The sequence below is a fragment of the Cyprinodon tularosa genome, unplaced genomic scaffold (assembly GCF_016077235.1).
Source record: "Cyprinodon tularosa strain WSP-4 unplaced genomic scaffold, ASM1607723v1 ctg706, whole genome shotgun sequence".
In the NCBI taxonomy this organism is placed as follows: domain Eukaryota; kingdom Metazoa; phylum Chordata; class Actinopteri; order Cyprinodontiformes; family Cyprinodontidae; genus Cyprinodon; species Cyprinodon tularosa.
In genome coordinates this window covers 192,958-210,952 of record NW_024039459.1, presented here as the reverse complement: position 1 = coordinate 210,952, position 17,995 = coordinate 192,958, and the positions used below count along the sequence as shown (strand labels likewise).

The 17,995-nt window shown below is 50.1% G+C and overlaps 2 protein-coding genes across 2 annotated transcripts; one reads left to right on the top strand and one right to left on the bottom strand.

Annotated features, from left to right (window-relative positions):
• Positions 1-1,265: 1,265 nt before the first annotated feature.
• Positions 1,266-8,510, bottom strand: psmb2 (proteasome 20S subunit beta 2). Its single transcript, XM_038268638.1, has 6 exons — positions 8,294-8,510; positions 6,398-6,520; positions 6,251-6,321; positions 1,977-2,139; positions 1,549-1,598; positions 1,266-1,456 (listed from the first exon to the last, which is right to left on the bottom strand). Exons 1-6 carry the CDS (start codon positions 8,382-8,384, stop codon positions 1,355-1,357), a joined length of 600 nt encoding a protein of 199 aa, XP_038124566.1. The 5' UTR covers positions 8,385-8,510; the 3' UTR covers positions 1,266-1,354.
• Positions 8,510-9,452, top strand: cdca5 (cell division cycle associated 5). Its single transcript, XM_038268637.1, has one exon. It carries the CDS (start codon positions 8,624-8,626, stop codon positions 9,410-9,412), a length of 789 nt encoding a protein of 262 aa, XP_038124565.1. The 5' UTR covers positions 8,510-8,623; the 3' UTR covers positions 9,413-9,452.
• The last annotated feature ends 8,543 nt before the right edge of the window (positions 9,453-17,995 follow it).

Below are 17,995 nucleotides of genomic sequence, written 5' to 3'. Positions count from 1 at the left end.
TAAAAGTTAAACTCATTAAATGACTGCAAACGTGTTAGTTTTAGGTCTAAATATCGATCCACTGATTATCTGACTTTTCCTTTAAATAAACATTTATGCTCCTTTGCTCTCCGATGATTAAAGGTTCTGATTGGGTCCAGTTGGGTTCTGAACGGTCAGGAGGATCCAGGTTCTCCTCTGAGATGATGGCGGCACTAAATGACAGGAACGCCTGCATCTCAGAGATCTTCTATTAACCGACTCCTGATCCAGAGGAGATCCAGTCCGGCCCCTCAGACCGGACCGGTTCTTCTCCAGAACCAGAACCAGAACCAGAGTCCCACTGTGGACCAGCTCAGCACATCGGATCGTTTATCGCATCTTTCCGGCTCTTTGTCTTTTTCTCGGCACCATAGCTCCAGTGTGACAGACGTGGGGCCCCGGCAGCGGGGCCCCCAAAGACTTGGGTGTCACGTCGGCTGCGGAGCTGTTCACCTTCAGGGCCCCGCAGAGGCGCCCGACGTCACCTGAACGCCTCCCTCCTCCTGCAGCCATCTGCTCCTCGACACCTCCTGTAAGCAGAGACTGTTTCAAAGCCGCCTCCCTGGGAACAAACACACACACCTCCACCTGCCGCCCCACCCCCACCCGTTTCTGACACCCAGCGGGCCGCGCGGCGCCTGCAGGCAAACATCTGCTGCTCTTCCCGTCAGATTCCACAGTGTTTAATGTTTATTAATCAGAACCGAGGCGCAGCTTCACGCGGATCAGAACCAAAATAAACGTGCCAAGAGTTCTGGAAGGGAAGCAGAACCAAGGTTCTATAGGATCCTGGTTTAACCCGTTCGGACCTCCAGAACCAGCCTTTAGAGTTAAACCGGGCCACAGCGGGTCGGACTCCCCCTGACCCAGTTATAGTTCCGGGTTTTCCCCTCTTTCAGATGGATGTTTGGTTCTGACCCGCTGATATATCCAGAACCTTTTGGATCGGCCAATCATGGGTCACCTGTCCATCTCCTTTCAGGTTTCTGACCAATCAGGGTGCAGAGACACGCCCACTTTCCCCTTTGCTTGGTTCTGGAGAAACTGGACCTGAAGGTTCTGTTCAACCCGTCTGATGAAAGAGGACTAAACCCAAACAGGCCCGGTTCTGTTCACCATCACTTTCCAGCAGCACCAGTTTCTACTGGACCTCATTCTGGATTCAGAACCAGGATCCAGTTCTAGGTCCATATTTCTGATGGGCTCCAGAACCCGATCAGAACCAGAAACAGAGAGGAGCCATCTTTCCTGGGAAGGTTTATTAGAACAGCAACAGAACAAAGGTTGTCGGTACAAAAACTGGAGCGGGAGGTTCTGGAGGGGAGGAGCCGGGTCACTTGGTTCCGAGGGCGATCTTCTCCATGTCGTGGATCCCGTCCTTGTCGATCAGACGGACGTTGAAGGACGGCAGGTTCAGGATGAAGCGTCTGTTCAGCTGCAGGACGAGAAGAAGACGGAGGTTACAGAACCTTCTGCCGGGTCAGACGGAACCAGAACCGGCACCAGAACACGGACGGGAGGGCTTACCTCCTCGATGCACTTCTTCAGCAGGTCCACGGCCTCTTCCCGGGTCAGATCTAGAACAGAACAGAACCAGGGGTCAGAACCGCCCTGTAAGCTGAGTGGTACTGGTTCTACTGGGTTCTGTTGAGGTTCTAACATCTCTGAGCTTCAAAGAGTCCAGTTGTGCCAGAACCGGACCTTCAGAACTCTAAAGCGCCACACGGTTGGAGGATGGTTCTGGTTTAATAAGTCCTGATTTTCTTAGGTTCTGACCCGGTTCTCTGGGTTCCTGGAGGCTCAGCTGGAGACCAGAGATTCTGGTTCTGGTCGGGTCCAGATAAACCAGAACATGCTGTTCAGTAACGGGTCACCAAAGTTCTGACTTGTTACCAGAATCATGTTGGTTCTGTTTCTAAAAGTTCTGCCTAGAGTCCAACAGAACCTCCTCCCACCTGGTTTGTAGTAGCGGTCCAGGATGGACAGCGTGAGGAAGGCGCCGTATCCGTGGGCGGCGAACGGCGCCTTGGCCAGCGACGCCAGGTAGTCCATGTAGAACAGGCCCGGCCCGTCGGACTCGTCGAAGCCCGCCAGCAGTAGGTTGACGTGGTACGGAGTCTGCGGAGGGAAGAAGACCAGGATTAGGGTTCTGCAGAACCAGCAGGTCCAGTTCCTCACACTGGTTCTGCTGGAGGTTTTCCTCTCCACTGTCGCCGCTGCATGCTTAGATGGAAAACTTGGAACCTTTAACCTGATTGGTTGATCTGGATCTAGAAATTGACCTGATGGGGATTGGAGCATAGATATAAACGTAATAGAATCCAACCATCAGAACCGGGCTCCTCGCCCCCCAGTGGATTGGGACCGGATCAGAGTTCTGGTCGGACCAGCGCCGGTCCCCCTCTGGTTCTAGACGGCTCGTTATCGACTCAGAACCTGAGGGGGGGGGGACATCTGCTGGCAGGCGGCTCCCTGTAGCTCCTCCTCCCTCCTCCTCATTAAACCCTCTCATCACCCTCCTCCTCCCCCCCGTTTCCATGGTTTCTATCAGCTGGTGGTCCAAACCCATCAGAACCAGCTGAAGCCCGTCCAACTGCCTGTGGTTCTGCTGTTGGTTCCCCCCCCCCCCACAGGAGAACCTGATCCAGATCATGGGTTCTGACCCGTTTCTGTTTGATCAGCAGGTTCTGGGCGGTTCTCATCGATGGTTCTGGTAAATGAACCTACATAAAGTGGATCAGTACCAGAACCTTCATCTGTTCTGCTGTAAACATCGGACCGGCGGTACCGAGTGGAACCGCAGGGTCAGAAAAACGCTTCCTGCTTGGGTCCGGTTAGAGGCTCAGAACCAGAGCAGCAGCTGTGGGCTCCTCCTGAGGCCTCAGGTGGCTCCTGCTGCGCCGCTCGCCTCCTCAGAGGAGATGTTGTTGTTGTTTGGGGGGGGGGGGGGGCTGCTCAGGGGCACGGAGGGGGAGGAGTAATGCTGCTCCAAGTCTCCATGGTCCCGGTCCCTTCAGAGGAATGAACTTCTGCAGAACCTGGTCTGATCAGGTCGGTTTTGGTGACCCGGGGGGGGGTCTGTTGCTATGGTTACTCAGACTTCCTTTAATGAATTCTTTTATTGTGTTTCTGTTCCGGATGGATCAGAACGCAGCAGCACTCGGTTCTGGAAGCTCGGACTGACCGGTTCCGCTGTTGTTTAACGGGTCGTTAATTAGCCGCCGCCTGGGGGTGGGTGGGGGTGTAATGGCTGCAGGAAGGGGCGGGAAGCGGAGCAGGAAGTTCTCCTGTTGGCCTCAGCTCTTCAGCGTGAGGCAGAGGAGGATGAATATCAATCAGGAAGGGATCCTACAGGTCCTTCCCAGTCTGCCGCTGAGCGCCGACTCCTGCTCAACCTGCCTGCCCTCCCCTGGGACCCCCCACCCCCGCCCCCCCCTCCATGTGTCCCACATTCCCTCCTCTGCCTCTAATTGTTTTTTGTAATTATTTTCAGCCTGTGCTGTTGTGACAGGCACCGGCTGCACTTTTCTTAACAAATTAGTGCAACAGAAACGACTCGGAGCGACAGAGTTCAACCCGACAGCCCCGGCGGGCGGGAACAGAAACCTCAGACTTCTGGGTTCATCACCCCCCCGCCTTTCACACTTTTTTTGTTCAGCTCACTTTCTACCAACAGTTGGGACTTTGTGTAAAATGAAATAATTAGCAAATCATTTGCAGCCCATATTTAGCTGCAGAAACAATCTGCTGCTGACAAACAAAGCTCTGCTTGGCTCCACCCGCCTGCAGACCAGACCATCGCTACACCTGCAGGAAGCTGCTTCCTCATGGAGCGGAGCATCTGAGCGGGAAGGCCGGGAATGTTCCGGCTCTACGGTTCTAATGAGCTTCTGTTACGTTTCTAAAGCCTCCAACAGAACCAGAATCTCTCCATCTGTCCCTTCAGGGCTACGGTTAGCTTAGCTCATCATCATCATCATCATCTCTGGTTTCCAGAAAGGCATCCCTCTCACACAGGGTGGATTATTTCTTATCATTTTGATGTTTGCGGCCTTCAGAGACCAGAAAACTAGAACATCAGCTGACTGGAGCTTCACCTGGAGAAGCTGCTGATGATCATAGAAAGTTGAGTGGAAGGAAAAAGTTCAGCAGGTTAAACAGAACAGCTCCAACTGATCCATGAAAGCTTCTAATCTGGACTGAAGAGAAACTAAACGCTGCTTGGTTTCACAAAGTAATCATTTTATTTTTATTTGATCAGAGCGGGGGTCCTAAAGCAGTGGACCCCCGCTCTGATCCTCTGGGACCCCCGCTCTGATCCTCGGGGAACCGTCCTCCATGTTTTCGGCGTCTCCTTGTTGCATCACACCAGAACAGATTATCAACAGACTTCCGCAGCTCTGACTGCAGAGGAGGAGCCTGATTAGAACCAGGGGGCTGGAACAGAGACGGATCTAAAACATGGAGGTCCCTGGGGGCCCGGAGCAGCGTCCAGTGGGACGTTTTCAGTCAGTGATCTCAGTCGTCTCCTGGTTCTGAGAAGATCTGCTCCTCTGCGTCTCTCTGCATCCAGAAGGAGGATCAGACCTTCGGTGGATCTGACGGCTAAACGACGGCAGACCTTCATGTCGAGGTTCTCGCTTTAAATTTACAGTTTATGGTAAAAATAACTCAGAAATAAAAACAGAATAAAGCAGAGTATTGAGGGGTTTTTTTTCTATTTACAGCTTCATGTTTTCACAGAGAAAATGTCCTTCCTGGTTCACTAATAATCAGACTAATATCAGCTACCAGCATGGAGGCTCTGCTGATTGATCACCTTCTGATTCACCACCCATTGCTGGATTATTAATGGATTATTGATGGATTATTTGCTTATTCAGTCATTGATGTTTGCTCTAAAATAATCACACAGCAGAGGTAGAACTGAAGAACCTCATTCTCCCAGCAAACATACAACAATTTTGTTTCTCATTTCTAGAGACATATTTCTCTCCCTAACTCTCACACTGGAAGGTTTTGTCACCCGATGGGAAAGAAATTAAACCACAATCTTTATATCGGGCCGGTTTATCCCCACATCTATTCACTAACATCCTGGTCAGGTTACAGACAACAAACGTGTGGAAGCAAATATTTCAGAGGAACAAATGAAATCACCACCAAGATGTTTACTGTTTATTTCTCCCATGGTGGAAAACAGTGAATATAAAAACATTTACTCTTTATTTGCCAAAGATAAACGAGGAACCAAATATTTGGGATGTTTTTGATCATGTCTGCTAGGAAGTGTGTTGGTGGTGGGCGTGAACGTAGGGAGGATCACTCACCTTCTGGCTCACCCTATGATGGGGATGAAGTCTGGAGGAGAACTGACGGTTTCCTCCTGTGAACCCCCTTTATACCAAAACGCTGCCAATACGCCATTATACAGCAGCTGGAAGGTAGAAACACGTTCAGCGCTCGTCTGGAACACGTCAGATACACTGATATGTTGGAGAGAAGTTCTGGATAAGTTAGTCAGAGGTTTAGGATCAGCTAGACGCCATGACTGATGAGGAACCGACACTGAACGGATGTCGACCATCAGATAACTGACCTGGAACTGATGGCCCACGGATGGCGTACATCAAGGACGTACTCGCCGTATGTCGACATGTTTCAGCGTACCCATAACTCATCCAGTGTATGCCAGATTTTTTCGTACGTACGCCGGCTAACTCGTGCTGAAATATTTGGTTCCTGCGTATCTTTGGCTAATAAAGCGTAAAGGTTCTGATGGGCCTCTGGCTGCACAGCGATCCGACGCAGGAAGCAGAACTTCAGACTGGATAGAAACTCATCCAAACATTTCTGTTTAGAATTTCCTTCTTAATGTTCTGATGGAAAAATCTAGTTTTTATTTTCTATGAAACAGAATCCTCAAGTTCCAAGAAACCAGACCTGAGATATCCCACTCTACATGTAGCAGATCTATAAACCAGCTTCAGTTCCTGGAAACGAATAGAAGTGAGAGGTTTCTGCATCTCTACCATCAGCTGGTCCTTCCTCCCTCATCCAGCAGAGCTCGGTTCTGGGAGTACTGGGAAACCCAGAGTGGACCAGGTTGGCATCGGCCTACGTCTCTGGAACGACCCCACCCCCCAGCCAGCAGCTCACCCAGGTCACCATGGCAACATGCTGTCATTTTTTGAGCTTTCTGTTCTCTGCAGCGAGTCAGAATAGTTACCCTGCTCCGGAGGTAGTCTGCCAGGTTCTTCCGTGTGAAGTTGGCAGCTGCTGAGGGACTCAGTTCATAACCTGGAAATCAGAGCAGGGAAAAGCGTGAAGAAGCAGGAGGCGTCAGGATGAGCCGGTCGGGCGACGATGGACCCACCGTTCCTCATCTTGTAGAGCTGAACGTTCTTCTGGATGTACTCAGCAAACTGCACCGTGTCTCCTGCCTCCCCCACACACAGCAGCAGGATCTTCTCACTCAGCTTGAACATCTTGTCATAGTCTGAAAGAAAGCAGAGCCGCCAGTTTAATCGACCGAAAGCCGGACCCGACCGGACCAGGTCAGAGGAGTCCGTATGGAACCCATGGGTCAACTTTACAAACCAATCTAGTTTTTATTTGCACCATTCCTATGGTTGAAAGCAGGATTCTTCCACTGCTGCCTTATAAATGCGGCTCTGCTTCGAACCCGGAACTCTGAGATCATTCAGTTGTCTGGATCTGCAGTCTGTGGCTCTTAAAAAACCACAAAGTCTAACCTTTGGAAGAACAGATCTACCAACAGATGTTGGTCAACTTTTCTCCGTTGATTTATTGCGTTAATTTTCCAAAATGAATTGAATCTAACTATAACAGAATTATATATATATTTATAGCTTTTAAAGTAGGAAAAAGTTTGTTTTTTAACAGAATTTTCTGCATCAGAATTTTTTCTCTCTTTTTGCAAGTTTTTTCCTTTCATTTTAAAACCTTAGATTTGAAATAGAGATTATAAAAAAAGACAGATTTATGTGGATAATTATTGAATAAAAGTCATATTTTCCTCTCTTTAAAACTTAATGTTTGCTTCTCTTTTATTAGCAGGGCTGAATGTAAAAACAGCTCTCTGGATTGTGTGAAGCGCAGTCCCAAAACACCCCCTCCCCCACCTGTTGCTACGTTCTTTAGCAATGTTTTTTCTTTCAGGCCAGGCAGTGAGGACCTCAGAGGACCTGCTGGCTGCCATGGTGCCTCTACATGTTTTAAACGGCCTGCAGCTCCAACACACCCCCACCTAGTGGCTGAACTTCCTCTGCAGGCGATGGCCGCTTCCCGGGCCCATAACTGGGAATGCTTTAAGTTTTATCAGGATTTATTTGATTCATTGAGACACAATAAGCTAAACTAAATTATGTTTGTAACCCACAACTAAACCACATCAGTTAACTTTGGTGCCTTCTTGGATTCAACTGGAGAAATTTCACTGAAATTAGTATTTATGAGTCATTTTCTTTACTTATTTCTAAGGTCAGTCCATCTCTGCAGTCCAATAATCCTGCTGTGTAATCTGCCCTTAGCTCTCCACTAAGGGAAACATATTCCAGGACATTATAGCTTTTATTCTATTTTGTACTATATTCACTCTTTTTCTATTGACTGTTGTATTTTTGTTTTAATGGCATCTTGCTTTAACTCTTTGTTCTCTATAGAAGCAACTGGAACCAGAATCTCCCTGAATGAGTAAATGAAGGGATTAATAAAGCTGAGTCTAAGTTTAGATCTCATCCTTAGACCTGACCTCCCACTGATGCTTGATGTGTTTATTATTGTCCGGTTCGATCAGAGGATCCGGTGTAGCGTCCCTCTGATCAGCTGATGATTCATCAGGGATTAATTCTCTGCCAGATCAGATCCAGTCATGACTTTCAGTTTCAGTGCGAAGCCAGGCAGCTCTGAGCTGCTTCTGATGGCGTTAGATTGAGCAGGAAACATCCAGGCTAACAGAACAAGATGTTCACTTAAATCTGATTCCAGCATAAAAGGAAACAGAAATGCTGTTGAATAAAACTACAACAATAACAAACCTGATAGTAGCAGCGCGATTAGCTCATTTACTTCACAATTTCACAGCGGTTTACTATAGTTTATCACCTCTAAAGCACATTTAGATGTTATATTTACATAGATAAAAACTTAAAACCAGGTCAAGCTGTTATAAAGCACAAGTTAAAAAGTAGAGGAGGCCTGAAAAGCACCGGCGAAGGAAATGCTAAGCTAAGCTAACGGGTAAGCATACCGTGTTTCATCTGAATAATGCTGCTAGCGGCCACATTATCAGCGGCGACCAGCACGTAGTCCGGCCCCTGAATCCCGATTAAATATTCCATGATGTCCGGCAAGCAAAATGTGGATTATTAGGAAAAAACAAGGAGGCTGAAACCGCGTTGGAGCTCCTGCTCTTCGGATTACACAGCAAAAGTGGGGAGCTTCACCGTCGCCTAATGATTGCGTCATCAGCAGGTCTCCGCGTCTAAAGGCGGGTAATTTTAAAACCAGGCTGCTGTGTTTGTTTCGGCGGCCGCAGATCTGAGCAGATTACCGAGAAAAGAAGCGGGATTTTACCGGGATGAGCGAAGGGACGCCCCGCACCGCCATGGCGGAGGCCAACCACCTCCAAGCCTCCCGGCGGAGAACTTCTCCTCGGTTTGGTTCCGCAGGAGCTCCGAGGGAAAGAAGCGCCAAGATGGCGCCTGGAGAGAAGCGCTCCATCACTGTGAGGAAGATCGCTCCCAGGAAAACCACCGCTCTGTCCGACAGCAACAAGGAAAACACCCCGAAGAACCACCGGGAGACCACGGTCACCACCCCGAAGTCTGGACCGGACCGTCTGACCTCCTCAGCCGGGAAGAGGAACCAGCGGCAGGCCGCCGCACCTTCACCCATCCGCGGTTCCTCCTCTACCGGGAAGAGGAGGCAGCAGCAGGCCGCCGCCCCCTCACCCATCCTGGCCTCCTCTCCTCCGGCCTCCTCCCAGCCTCCGGATCTCCAGGACTCGGTCTGGACGCAGAAGGTCCGCCGCTCCTACAGCAGGATCAGCGACTCCTCGCTCCACAGCCCCGGGAACAGGGAGGATCTGTTCGGCTTCGAGAGGCTCCACACCCCGGAGGTGGTCCGGAGCCGGGTGGAGCATTCCAGGGGCGCTCTGGAGGTTTCTGGGTCACTGGTGTCTATGCTGGAGGCCGATGAATGCTGCCCCGAACCGGACCCCAACATTCCCGGGGTGGCGGTGGTGAAGGAGAAGAGGAGCAGGAGGAGGAGAGTCCAGCCGATCGACTCCCAGCAGGTGGAGGTTCTGGTGGCTCAGATGAACGCAGAGTTCCAGGAGGCGGAGGAGTTCGAGCTGGTGGTGGAGTGACCCGTGGGCCCAGGACGGAGAGACCCACCGGGACTACAGAACTATGTCTTTCTTTCTAACTGAACGGAACCAGCAGGTTCTGCTGGATCTAGATCTGAGGAGAACTGCTGTAAACCTCTTTGGGCAGATCTAGAAATATTCTGATAGATTTAGTTAGAATCTGATTTTCCTGCAGATGATGGAAAAAATCCCAAGCAGGTTATTTTCTGTATTAAATGATTTCAGAAAGATGCACGTTGTTCTGATTTGCTTTGAATAAACCCAGAATGAGGAGAATCAGAACTCCTGCTTGGAGGAGGCGCAGCTCCTTCCTTCAGTCTCCTGCTGCATCCTCTCCTCATCCGCTGGATCTACGCTCCTGCCCTCATCTATGCCCATGAGTAAAGAGCGAGATCCTGGAATCTAGTGGCTGAAGGGTTTCCTCAGAGGGATTGGGTTCCTCCTGGTGGGACCTCCTCAGTCCTGCTCCTCAGGTGTCACCTCCCTGTGAGGTTTAGGTTTCTGCTGAATTGGAATCAGATGCTCTGCAGCAGAGAAGCATCTAAAACCTGCAGAGAGGAAGTATATTATTGTATTATTTAAAATGCATTAAATGATAACGCAGTAGAAACATTAAACAATTGTTTTAAAGTAACTAAATCTGCGAAAGTAATGCATGAATCGTTTTTATAGATATTATAACCAAAGTCCAGCCTTGGAATAACAAAGCTTAGTCCTGGATCCAGTTTCTAAGCCTCACATGTGAACGATTTTAATGACGCTGTAAAATGATGAAAGATGAGATCAAATGAACTTTATGATCCCAGAAGCTGCAGCTGAAGATCTGTGGAGGAAGCAGAAGGTGGGGGGGGGGGGGGGGGGGGGGGTCTCTGCGTCTCCCTCAGGGTCTGAGTCACCTTGTTCCTCCAGGGAGGTCGGTGTCCTGCATGTCGGCCATGATGAGGTTTCTGCACAGACTGGATGTTTTCCTGCTCTGGAATCAATCTGTAAAATCCTCCTAATTAATCTGGAACATAAACAGGAACATAAAGCTGTTAAATCCGAGCCGTCTGAGTCTGAGGAGCTTCCATCCTGCAGCCTTTGGATGCATCTCTGCTCTAACAGCAGCAGCGTCCATCCGTCTGGCTCTACGGAGGCCTGCAGGAGACATTCGGGTCAGGAGTTCTTGTTTTTTCTGACTCCAGGAATAAACACCAACAAGAAGCTAAAGATGTTTGGAATCAGGAGAGAAATAAAACCTCAGCAGGCCATAAATTCAGTATAATAATAATAAACTATTATTGTTAAATGATGTTTCTGTGTTCGTCTCAGACTGGAACCTGAAGTCTGCTTTCAAAATAAAAGTCTGATTGGAAACTAAATTAAATTATTGATTTAAAGCTGAAGTCTGTAAGTTTTTAAAAATCACTTTTTTGTCATATTGGCTAAAACTGTCCCTATGCCCAGACAGCAGTACATGTGATATGTAACCTGTGAAAAAAACTGCTTCAATTGGTCCCGCCTACTGCCTGTATTTCAATCTGGAAAGAATAATTCGGGACGAGTCAAAACAACCAATCACAGCCAGAGGAGCGTCTGATGGAGTGTCAATCACAGCTCACACACGCTGAATCCCGCCCCCCCCCCCCCCCCCTTCTGGTCGCATGCGGTAGCCGCGCAGATGCTGTGACAGGGGTGGAGCTTGGAGGTGGGGCATGAGTGAAGCAGAGAGGGTGGGGGAGTGGAGTGAAACCTGTTGTTCTTCAAATTTTCAGTCGAAGTCTGCTCTCTCCTCAATGTTACAGACTGCAGCTTTAAGGCTTTTTTTTGTTATTTTGATCATTGGATTTGTCTGCATGTTTTTCACATCTAATTCAATTATTTAGATCAAATTAATATTTTTTGTGTCTCAGACTTCCAGGTCTTTTAATCAGGTGGAAAAAGTACTCAGCAGTAATACTTGAGTAAAAGTATTTATACTCGTCAAATCTTAGTCAACTACAAGAAAAAGTTTCTCAGTTAAACATCTACTGAGGTTAAAGTATTAAAGTACTCACTTTAAAAGTACTTAATATGTGACGAGTTGGGAGTGAGACTGTGTTGAATTAAATGTATCAGATCATTTTAAAGAACCTGTAACTTTCAGAAACCACCTGATGTGTTGATGCGTAGAACCACATGATATAGATTCTACACCAACCTGGAAAGAGGAGGAGAGGAGGGGGAGAGGAGGAGGAGGGGAGGAGGAGGGGGAGGAGAGGAGGAGGAGAGCCCACCTGCCCCCCCCATCCTCCCCCCCATAGAGAGCGTTCTGAGCAGCTGTCTCACTGTGTGCTGTGGAGGCTGCAGCGCCTCAGACTGGAAGAAGGTGAGAACAGCAGAGAGGATCATGGGGGCTCCTCTTCCCTCCATTAAGGACATTTCATCCCAGCGCTGCGTGTCCCGTGACATCATCAATGACCCCTCACCCCCCCCACCATGCTGCCCTCTGGGAAGAGGCTTCCCAGCATTCAATGCAGGACCAGCAGGTTCTGCAGCAGCTTCTTCCCACCGCCATCACACTGATGAACTGATGAGGAAACTCTAAATCACAGACTCTGCATCAAACTGATAACATACACTATATTGCCAAAAGTATTTGCTCACCTGCCTTGACTCACATATGAGCTTAAGTGACATCCCGTTCCTAATCCATAGGGTTCAATATGACGTCGGTCCACCCTTTGCAGCTAGAACAGCTTCAACTCTTCTGGGAAGGCTGTCCACAAGGTTTAGGAGTGTGTTTATGGGAATTTTTGACCATTCTTCCAGAAGCGCATTTGTGAGGTCGCACACTGATGTTGGACGAGAAGGCCTGGCTCTCAGTCTCCGCTCTAATTCATCCCAAAGGTGTTCTATCGGGTTGAGGTCAGGACTCTGTGCAGGCCAGTCAAGTTCATCCACACCAGACTCTGTCATCCATGTCTTTATGGACCTTGCTTTGTGCACTGGTGCACAGTCATGTTGGAAGAGGAAGGGGCCAGCTCCAAACTGTTCCCACAAAGTTGGGAGCATGGAATTGTCCAAAATGTCTTGGTATGCTGAAGCATTCAGAGTTCCTTTCACTGGAACTAAGGGGCCAAGCCCAGCTCCTGAAAAACAACCCCACACCATAATCCCCCCTCCACCAAACTTTACACTTGGCACAATGCAGTCAGACAAGTACCGTTCTCCTGGCAACCGCCAAACCCAGACCCGTCCATCAGATTGCCAGATGGAGAAGCGCGATTCGTCACTCCAGAGAACGCGTCTCCACTGCTCTAGAGTCCAGTGGCGGCGTGCTTTACACCACCGCATCCGACGCTTTGCATTGCACTTGGTGATGTATGGCTTGGATGCAGCTGCTCGACCATGGAAACCCATTCCATGAAGCTCTCTGCGCACTGTTCTTGAGCTAATCTGAAGGCCACATGAAGTTTGGAGGTCTGTAGTGATTGACTCTGCAGAAAGTTGGCGACCTCTTCGCACTATGCGCGTCAGCATCCGCTGACCCCGCTCCGTCAGTTTACGTGGCCTACCACTTCGTGGCTGAGTTGCTGTCGTTCCCAAACACTTCCATTTTCTTATAATACAGCTGACAGTTGACTGTGGAATATTTAGGAGCGAGGAAATTTCACGACTGGATTTGTTGCGCAGGTGGCATCCTATCACAGTTCCACGCTGGAATTCACTGAGCTCCTGAGAGCGACCCATTCTTTCACAAATGTTTGTAAAAACAGTCTGCATGCCTAGGTGCTTGAATTTATACACCTGTGGCCATGGAAGTGATTGGAACACCTGATTCCAATAATTTGGATGGGTGAGCAAATACTTTTGGCAATATAGTGTATTTCAATTCTATTCAGTTTATTTCTATAGCTCCAATTTACATCATGTCATCTCAGGTCACTTTATAGATCCAGATCAACCAGATCATCCAGATTGATTCAAAGTTTTCTATCTAAGGAAAACCAGCTGATTGCATCGATTCATTGACTCTTCAGCAATCCCTCACACTAAGCATGCTTGTAGCGACAGTGGAGAGGAAAAACTCCCTTTGAACAGGAAGAAACCTCCAGCAGAACCAGGCTCAGTGTGAGCGGCCATCTGCTGAGGCCCACTGGGGTTCAAGGAGACAGAAGCAGACATAGAAAAAGAAGCATAGATACAAAAGGCAACTGTCAACCAGCTCCACAGGCGGCCCCGTCCAGGAAACACACAGCCAGGCAGACGAGCTCCGAGCCAGCTCCCATGTCAGAGGATGAAGAGAGCACATCCAGTTAGTCACAGTCAGAGAAACAGGACTACACTGGAAAACAGGCCAAGCTCCAACATCTAGAAACAAAGGTGTTGATGGCAGCAGCACAGCTGATATTTCTCTCCAGGATGGAGTCACAGCCAAACAGGAACATTAGTTGCACTAAATAGCAGATTTTTTCATAATCTCTTTAAATAGAACTCAATGTTTCTACTGCATTTTGCATCAAATTCCTCTGATCACTGCTGTAAGCTCTATGCATTGACATTTCTTAGACTGAGACAAACAATAAAGTCTGTCTAACTAGGTCCAATCAGAACCAAACAGTCTCTGAAGCTGCTGAGCTCCTGGATCTGGTTCTATAGAACAACGCAGCTTGTTTTAGTTTATTTTATTTCTGATGGATCCCAACAACAAAGCTTAACAGCAGGTGACTGAGAGAGAATCCTGTGATGTTGGACCGGGCCGTGGTTCTGATCCACTTCCCCTCTGCTCCTCATGTGGGTCCCAGTTGGACCTTTGTGTTTGAAGGTAACGAGCTGCAGCTGAACTCTGCTAAACGAGGCCTGGAGGTGTGAAGGTGAAGCGGCTCTGTGAAGCTGCCACACCTGGCAGCTTCACAGAGGAGCTGTTTACCTCAGCGAGGAGGAGGAGGAGGAGGAGGAGGAGGAGGAGGAGGAGGAGGAGGAGGAGGAGGAGGAGGAGGCAGAGATAATGAGCGTTTCTCTGAAAATCCACAGTTTGCTGATGCATTCCAGGGCGAGCTGCTTTCCTCCTCAGGTCTCCTTTCATCTCCATGTTGTGCTTCATGCTGTCTGCGTTTTGTATATTTTTAACCCAGCAGATGCTGTCAGGATGCGGAGCGGGGGGGGGGGGGGGGAACTTTTCTCCTCCTGTTGGTTTACCCCCCACCCCCCCGGCGGGTGTCGTCGGTTCAGCCTGACTGCTTCGTTAGGGCTCATCATTTGCATTCAGATTAATTATCTAATTACCGCCAAATGTCCGGCGGCCCCCCCCCCCCACTCATCAGCTCTCAGCCTGTAATTATTTTAATCATTTACTTTCATCTGCAGCGGCGCCGCCATGCTGCCGTGTTTAGAGGCCATACTTAATTACCCTGCCAAGACTTCATGAGGGGGGGAGGGGTGAGGAGGACCGACGGGGACATGATCCAGAGGAAGCCCCCCCCCCTCCTCCTTACACAGCCTCCTCCTCCTTGCTACACTTCCTCCCTGCCTCTCCCCCCTTTATCACAGGCTCACACAGGAATGGCCCCGGGGCCTCGGCTGCTAAGACACCAACATGGGGGGGGGGGGGGGGAGCAGGCACCTGCTCGTCTCACTTCTCTCCCCAGTCTGGGTGAAGATGTGCTGCTCCTCTCAGCTGCTGCTGAACATCCAGGCCTGCTGCTCCATGTCCTCCATAATAAAGGGTCAAAAGGTCGGCTCCGTCCTCAGGAGGAGGCGGACCTCCTCCTCCTGAAGCTGCTCCTCTTCTGCTGAAGAGGAGAAACTCAGTAATTGGTCCTTTGAATATTCAAGTCAGAACGGATGAAAGTTTAATGAAAAGATGATTATCTACCCGTTTTATCGCCACTCCTTCATATTTCATTTTCCCGTCCTCAGCTGTACGCAGCTTCATCGTCCTGACAGCTGTGGAGAGGAGGACGGGGAGGAGGAGGACGAGGAGGAGGACGAGGAGGACGAGGAGGAGGACGAGGAGGAAGGATCAGGTAATGACACCTGAGTCCCAGCAGAACCAGTCCAGCAGGGAAACATCTGGAACATCCAGTTCAGAGAACCAGGATGGGTCACCACTGCCCACCGAGCTGATTCTGCCACAGCAGAACCAGAGAGGAGAACCGGCCGGAACCAGTGAGGAGAACCGGCCGGAACCAACGAGGAGAACCGGCCGGAACCAGTGAGGAGAACCGGCCGGAACCAGTGAGGAGAACCGGCCGGAACCAACGAGGAGAACCGGCCGGAACCAGTGAGGAGAACCGGCCGGAACCAACGAGGAGAACCGGCCGGAACCAGTGAGGAGAACCGGCCGGAACCAACGAGGAGAACCGGCCGGAACCAACGAGGAGAACCGGCCGGAACCAGAGAGGAGAATCGGCCGGAACCAGTGAGGAGAACCGGCCGGAACCAACGAGGAGAACCGGCCGGAACCAATGAGGAGAACCGGCCGGAACCAGAGAGGAGAACCGGCCGGAACCAACGAGGAGAACCGGCCGGAACCAGTGAGGAGAACCGGCCGGAACCAACGAGGAGAACCGGCCGGAACCAACGAGGAGAACCGGCCGGAACCAGTGAGGAGAACCGGCCGGAACCAACGAGGAGAACCGGCCGGAACCAACGAGGAGAACCGGCCGGAACCAACGAGGAGAACCGGCCGGAACCAGTGAGGAGAACCGGCCGGAACCAACGAGGAGAACTGGCCGGAACCAGTGAGGAGAACCGGCCGGAACCAATGAGGAGAACCGGCCGGAACCAACGAGGAGAACCGGCCGGAACCAATGAGGAGAACTGGCCGGAACCAGTGAGGAGAACCGGCCGGAACCAACGAGGAGAACCGGCCGGAACCAACGAGGAGAACTGGCCGGAACCAGTGAGGAGAACCGGCCGGAACCAATGAGGAGAACCGGCCGGAACCAACGAGGAGAACCGGCCGGAACCAACGAGGAGAACTGGCCGGAACCAGTGAGGAGAACCGGCCGGAACCAATGAGGAGAACCGGCCGGAACCAACGAGGAGAACCGGCCGGAACCAATGAGGAGAACCGGCCGGAACCAGAGAGGAGAACCGGCTGAAACCAGTGAGGAGAACCGGCTGGAACCAGTGAGGAGAACCGGCCAGAACCAATGAGGAGAACCGGCCAGAACCAACGAGGAGAACCGGCTGGAACCAATGAGGAGAACCGGCCGGAACCAACGAGGAGAACCGGCTGGAACCAGTGAGGAGAACCGGCTGGAACCAGTGAGGAGAACCGGCCGGAACCAACGAGGAGAACCGGCTGGAACCAGTGAGGAGAACCGGCTGGAACCAACGAGGAGAACCGGCTGGAACCAGTGAGGAGAACCGGCTGGAACCAGAGAGGAGAACCGGCTGGAACCAGTGAGGAGAACCGGCTGGAACCAGAGAGGAGAACCGGCTGGAACCAGTGAGGAGAACCGGCTGGAACCAGTTTTATTTCTTTAAGTTCTCGCCCCGTGGCCCCGCCCCTGCAGGGTGTTTGGATCAGAGGCCGAACTCCTTCAGATTCAAGGTTTAGTTAATATTTTACTGTTTTCTTAAACTGTGATTAACTCTAAGTAAAGACCTTCACAGCTCTTTGCAGACTTTAAGTTGGTTAGAAACACCTTGTCTAGATCAGAGCAGACGGAACATTGAAGATGCAGTGATTAATAAATGCTCCTTGAATGAAGAACATCCATCTCACCTTCTTGTTAAATACGACGTAGACTTTTTTTCCGATGGAGAACCTTCTCTGTTCCTGAAATAATTCGGTTGCATGTCGTGATACCGATACCGATACCTGGCTGTCAGTATCGGCCGATACCATCTGTTTGAAATTGTTCTGTGTGTATCTGAAGAACTGCATCCTACCTGGATGTAAAATAATCACCATCATGGCTTCATGTCAAGCTGCTGCCTTCCTTTGTGAAGCAGGAAAAAGACTAAAACAAAGTGAATCCAGTAGAACTTTTATTGCCTACCTGGAATGGGTGACAATAGTGGAAGAAACTTTTGGCTCTGAAGATGGTATCGGTGCTCTATTGGTTGGTACTCGCCGATACCGATATCACCATTATAGGATTGGAGCGCCGCCCAATACTGGTATCGTATCGGTGCAACACTACCTGGACCCTCAGGAAATAACAGAAACATCTGCTTTATCTTTTGGGAGTTTTTTGTTCTGCATGTTATTGTGTTGAAGAACATTTCCCAGACTCCCTTCTGTCCCTCCATGTCTCTCCAGGTCTCTCAAAAGTCCAGATTTTTCTGCTCTGTGTAAAGCGTCTGTTTATGTTGGACTTTGTTGAGGACACTGACCTGCTGTGACCTCCTCAGATGGGGACAAACTGTCTCCGCTTGCTGTGGGTCGTAACTTTAATCGCTTTTAGCTCAGAGACGGTGTGAAAAAGCTGCAGCTTTGCAGAGTTTTGGGGGATTATGCGGAGGAGCCACACGGTGCCTGAGGCCAGCGTTAGGAAAGGCCGCGGCGTTAGGAAAGGCCGCGGCGTTAGGACGGCGGAGATTAGAGGAAGCGAGGCCACTTCCTGCCCTGTGCGGGTCATCAACACCCAGAGTTCATCATCAATGCAG